Source organism: Mercenaria mercenaria, chromosome 14, assembly GCF_021730395.1.
Source record: "Mercenaria mercenaria strain notata chromosome 14, MADL_Memer_1, whole genome shotgun sequence".
NCBI lineage: Eukaryota > Metazoa > Mollusca > Bivalvia > Venerida > Veneridae > Mercenaria > Mercenaria mercenaria.
The window spans coordinates 25,072,164-25,078,498 of NC_069374.1; the positions used below are offsets into that span (position 1 = coordinate 25,072,164).

General features: G+C 35.5%; 1 protein-coding gene across 1 annotated transcript; it reads right to left on the reverse strand.

Annotated features, from left to right (window-relative positions):
* Positions 1-455: 455 nt before the first annotated feature.
* LOC123526596 (PDZ and LIM domain protein 5-like) lies at positions 456-5,797 on the reverse strand. The gene is made up of 4 exons (XM_045305836.2): positions 5,506-5,797; positions 3,463-3,614; positions 2,889-3,034; positions 456-1,126 (listed from the first exon to the last, which is right to left on the reverse strand). Exons 1-4 carry the CDS (start codon positions 5,605-5,607, stop codon positions 1,026-1,028), a joined length of 501 nt encoding a protein of 166 aa, XP_045161771.2. The 5' UTR covers positions 5,608-5,797; the 3' UTR covers positions 456-1,025.
* Positions 5,798-6,335: the final 538 nt, after the last annotated feature.

Consider the following 6,335-nt stretch of genomic DNA (forward strand, 5'->3'; position numbering starts at 1 on the left):
GCCGTTTATAAGTGTCGTTCTTTCGTTCTGTCGCGTTGCATTCTTCGTTATATCGTTTTGGCGGGGGCGCCAGAACGAGGGAACGAAACAACGCCAAAAGAGGAAAACGTCGTTCTTTCGTTATGGCGGGGGCGCCAGAACGACAGAACGAGACAACGCCAAAAGAGAAAAACGCCATAACGACAGAACGACACTGGCAGAAATCAGCCACCATAGTTTTCATTAATACAAGGTTGCGTTCATTAGAAGTAATATATCTCGGACCGGTCGAGATAGACTGTTAATAACAACTCTCGTGCTGTGTTATATACGAGACACTTCCAGGCTGTAAAATGCACGATTTTAACTCGACAGTATGACTTAATTGGCGTACAAGCAAAACCATTTGAAACATCGAATGAAGTGCATTTGGACAATACATAGTTATATTTTTGATGAACTAAAGGAACAACAAGTTTAAACAAATAACATTTATTAAACAAACAGAACGATACCCTCCAAAACGATCAGCAATGTTCGGAAGGAGTGTACCACAAAAAATATAATTAAAATATTTACCAAATATTACAATGATGGTGAATGGTATAGCAGAATCGTATTTAATATATTCCACGACAATGATAGTAAGAACGATCACAGCAAGCATTTTGAAGTGTAATTCCCGACGTTAGCTGAGATGCAATACCGGTGAAACTGACCTACATTTGTATACGTAATAAGAGTATCTCTTCATAGACACGTTTCCCATCAAATCTCCTTCGTGGCACATGTATGTCATTTCAGCTCACCATGCTTTTTATATTCGTATTCCTGGAGTTCCAGAAAATGTAGGAACTATTTTTATCTGTTCGAAAAATAAGATCACTGCGCCACAAAGCCAAAGGTTTGAACATATTAGTGCCACGGAAACAGTATATTATAGAACAGCTTGATATCCGCAATTTAAGCTATGAAACAGTATTAAATGTGACAGGTGTGCACCGTGCATAAACAAAATACAAATACGGTCAGTACTCCACATTTCCTTATTGTTGACCGAAAGGTTTGGTGTAACCGGACTGGTCAGTTTTGGTGTACGCTGACCTACTCTGTCTTTTCTTGTCAAATATGGACGCTGGTCTTGCACCTAAAACAGGGAAAGTAAGTGTTAACAACTCATAACTATAGTACTAGATGTATCCAAGAAGCTTCAAGTCAAAGAAGTGCAAATCCGGCTGGTTCTGTCTGACAGTTTAAGACTATGATGATGCGCACTGTGTTGATACCAGTTACGTAAATGAAGCCTGTTTTTTTTATCTGACATACTTTATTTCATTTTATAGTGCTTATCCCAATTTTTGTTTCATTCGTTAACTTGTTGTGTGCGTTCATTTAAACATTATCATTTATTGTGCACAAAATTAATACATAAACATTATGGAAACAATTTCCACACTGTTTTAAAGAACATCAGAGATCTGATAAATATTTTATAAAACGATTATTTCGGGGTTTTTTAGGCATAAAACATGGGTATGCGGTCAGTAGTTCTAATAAAATGGTACCAATACCGTTTGAACAATGTCAATATAATTGTTCAAATAACCTTAACAGACACCCTATTAGTGTCACAATATACGCCCGTCAGAGCAAATTTCTTTACACTAGCACTGTATTTGCATATGGAATTTAAATTCTGTAGTTGTGTTGTAATTCTTGGAGAGCATCATTTCAAAATGGCTGATGAAAAAAAATTCTAAGTCGACACGAAACTCCTTACCAGGTAGAGATAGGCCAAAATACACCTAAAATTGGATGTAACATACATGTTGTACCACAGAAAAGTGGTCTCGATTTTCCACTACGGCCAATAATAAAAAAGTCATAATATAACCTATTTATAGTAATAACAAAGGGTGCCTGATGGTGGTGAACATTTGTGCCAAGTTACATCAAAATCTCTCCATGCACGAAGAAGAAATGCTCCACACAAAGCTGTCATTCTTGTATCTGACCTTTGACCTCTAAGTGTGACCTTGACTTTAGACCTAGGGACCTGGTTCTTGCGCATGGCACTCCGTCTCATGGTGGTGACCAATTGTACCAAGTTACATCAAAATCCCTCCATGGCATGAAAAAGAAATGCCCCGGACAGTCATTCTTGAATTTGACCTTTGACCTCTAACTGACCTTGACCTTAAACCTAGGGACTTGATTCTTGTGCATGACATGGTGAACATTTGTGCTAAGTTACATCAAAATCCCTCCATGCATGAAGAAGAAATGCTCGGACAAAGTTTAGGTCTACATTTACCAAACGAATTGGGTTACATTTCTGCTTACAGGTCTTCGTAGCGGTATAGGTCAATGACTTCAAATCACTTGTCCCACACAACTATGGGTTAGGAACCTCGCTTGAGGTGGTTTTTTTTTCATGTGAGGAAGCCAGTGTTTGAGTCTACCCAGTAGCCGCTCGTGCCTGAAAATAACGCTCTGAGGGGCATCTAGGGGTCTTCCTGTATTAGTAACAGCTGGAGAGCCGCCTTATGACTTATATTTATTATGTCGGTGTGACCTTTAACAAACTAGATAAATACTGAGCATGCTGAGCGTTATTACAATTTTATCGGCTTTAATATTTCATTTGCATACACATATACCATTTGTTCCTATTTTTGCTCCCACAAAGATAAATAGCTGAAAAATTGCATGAAAATTAAGTAAGTAAATTGTAACCATGGATATTTGTTTGTTCAGATGAGTACTTACTTCATTGAATAAACACATAAGATCTGGTATTCAGACAAAATAGTGTTTCGAAACAGTGGGAGCATGTTACAGAGATATAAAATACCACTATATTTCAGTAACTTACTAGAATCATGAGCAAAAAGCAATCAAATATTTACCTGATGATTCAGCCTTTGGTAGTTCGTTCTCTAACACTTTAAATGTTTTTGATGTAACGTCTTGGTATGGGCTATCACTGTCACTGACTGACATCCGGGGACGTTCCTCTTCAACCACAGACCCTGCTGGCGGGTTGATGATTCCACTACAAATGAAACAATATGGTAGGAAAATTCTGATCAACAAATCTGTGAGCAAATCTGTCACATTTACAATGTATTCTAATGAACGAAGAAGTTAGCCATGAAGGGTTGATGTCAGCTCCTGGCTACCCGTCAGATCGATGCTCAGGCTAGACTAATTCGTGAATTAAGATCACATGATAAGATACACAAGTGATTAGTATATTCTATATTGCATAGTACAAGTTTCCGCAAGTTTTATTCCCCCATTTCTTTCCATGGAAAGAACTTCTCTTTGAACGAATTTTCATGCGCGCTGCCTACGGGTAATGTTTTACTTAATCATACTAAACTTTACCGAGAACATGCGGTGCTTCAAATATAAACAAGATCAATAAATTAGTATTGTATCAGCACCGGTTCGTCGCAAGATATAGTTATAAGTACGAACCTTTGAACGGTAAGGTTTACATCGTTGCCACAGCGGAGCATTTCACCTCTGGCTTGCTCGTGAGTGAATCCAACAACATCAGCACTACCGATCAGTAGTATAGCGTCACCAGCTTTCAACCCGGACTGTCCAGCGATACTGTTCGGAGAAACCTGTCAAATGTATTACTGGTCATAAACATCATGTCAAGGAAACTTGCTTGGAGTTTATGTATTTTTCTGCAATGCGTTAGAGCTAATTCAGTATAACACTGGCAAACAAAAAGAAACCGGGCGAGTTTATAATTATATGACTTTGAGTAATTCCATTTAGTTTCGTGCCTATGTATCTAAAATAAACATGATTAAGGTACTAAATATTTCAAGCCCTTGTGGAATGTGGTTTGTGTGTGTGTGTGTTAGCACCATGAACATCCGGCTGGAAACTGGAGGAGTAACATGCATTACTAGTATTAGATCTGGCTTAAAAAAACACCTACTAACTGAAGATGTATATCAAATTGGATTGAATTGTTTAAGTAAGTGACCAAAAATGACGTCTTTTTTTTCTTGGAAACATTGCACAGCCAAATGATCTAAATTTATGTTGGTGGAAAATAAGAACACATTAATGCTTCTTTTAAAATAATGTTTTACTGTCGTGCAAAGACTAGAGAATATATTGCTTTGAATATGATTTACCTATTCCACAGCTATTAATGTATAGTGTATATGCTAGTTCCTATATATATGTTTTGTTACAGAAGACAACTTCCGAGGCTATTCAAATTGTGTGTTTATATCCCTTTTCTGCGCGTAACAAATATTTAGAGCTAATTAAGGACATTGCAGAGATAGAGAGAAAACGAAATAAAGGACACAGAAATATACTTTTTTAATGAAAAAAGATTATCCATTCGGCAGACATACTAAGCACATGCGTGTTTGTTATTGTTTACCTGCAGTTGATGCACTACTCCCCTGCTACGTGTTATGATAAAAATCTCATGAATGTAGAGGATCAGATTTTTATTATCTCTGACTGATCAATATGGAACTCACTTCTTATTCTATTGTCTATGAAAGCCACATGGCTTATCATACGAGTCAATAGGATTTCCTGCTTGTATTAATAGTTTTTTTTCTATAATTACTGAATGCAAAATGCAGATATACGAAACAGTTGCTATGGTAACCCACTAGATTCCGGAAAAATGTACTATACAAATGATATTTGATATCATAATAATCCACATTGAAAATACTGTTATTTCATTGACTAAAATATCTTTCAAGACAGAAGTTTACCTTTCAAAATGTTATTAAACTTGTTCATTTGAACATTAAACTTGTTTTTACAACTTCTTAACGGGCGGATGATCGGAAAGCCTTATGGCAAAATACCTGTGTACAGAATATTGATATATGAATAAACGAAATATGTTTCTACAATATACATCAAGTTATATGATTTAGGTAACTTATAACTTTAGTACTAAACTATTTGCACTGCATGGAGAGAGATAAAATTAATTTAAATGCTTATCACTTATTCGTTAATTAAAACACATTCTAACACGACCGATTTGTTATTATCTATTTATATATTTAAAGAATATTTGTTTTGTTTCAGTGTAAGATAGAAATACTTTCATGAGAGAACATCAGATGCACTATTTTCACGCGTGAATAGCCACGAGTAAAAATGCAAGATATGGTTGGAAGATATTATATATTTTGATCTTACAGCTTCTCTTCTCATTGCACGTTTTGATTAAATTGACCCATTTTATATATCTTAATTCTTAGCCTACCAGTGAATAATTCACTGGGAAAAAAAACGTAATAAAAACGCTGTAGTTTTATATAAATGAAAATGAAACATTTTGGACTACAATATCAGAATTACTTAATAATTTAAAAGTGAAAACGGTGAAAATCTATTCCCCGACCGTCACTCGATCATCTGTCAAAACAGGACTTCTGTATTAAGCAAACATGGAGAAAGAATTCGCCTTAAAAGTAATAATTATAATGTACAGAACAAAAGAAAAATATTACTTACATGAGCGACGAAAAGTGGCATTCCGACGTCCGTACCACCCTGCATTTTGAAACCCCAGGGCTGACTAGTATTATATCTCCTTAATTCAACAAGTCGAGACATTTTTGATATGTAAAATTAACACCCTTTTTAAAATCACACTTAGTTAACTTTTGATCAATCAGTTCAGATGTAGTATATAATAAACATCGGCTACTGTATACCCCAGAAACTCGTGTTAATGTAACGGTGGTTGAATCATGAATCCAAAGTACAGAAACACAGGTAAGTATCGGGAGGCAGGTATGTGCACTGTGGTGTTCTTACTTTCTCAATTAATGTTGAGTGTTACACACTGAATGCTTATCTTTACGTAGATAGATTTACATATTATACTCTATCGTAATTACTTAGTAAGCTGAAGTAGCAACTATGTATATATAGGTAAGAGAATTCATGCATATAACCCGCAAAGCGGGCTATAAGAATTGCGACAACACGGTATATACACTGTCACCAAAATTAAGGATTCCAGGATAAAATTTAGAAGTATAAAATAAGATAGGAATAACTAATACATATAAAATTCAATGCATCCTTCATTTGAGAATGCTTAACTGATCAGAAATAAGCAAGAGAAAAAGTAGGCAAAGATGATATTATCCAAATCAAAGCGGCGGCCCTTTAAACAGAACCAAATTAAGGAACACATGTTTATTTTGTGTTGCTTACAATATGCTTACATCTAATGAACCCATTGTTCCTAATAAATTTGATAAATGCCAAAGATTAGTTTTTATTTTCGTATCAATTATTGACAAAATATCCATGTTTGTTCAGTTTTAAAAAAT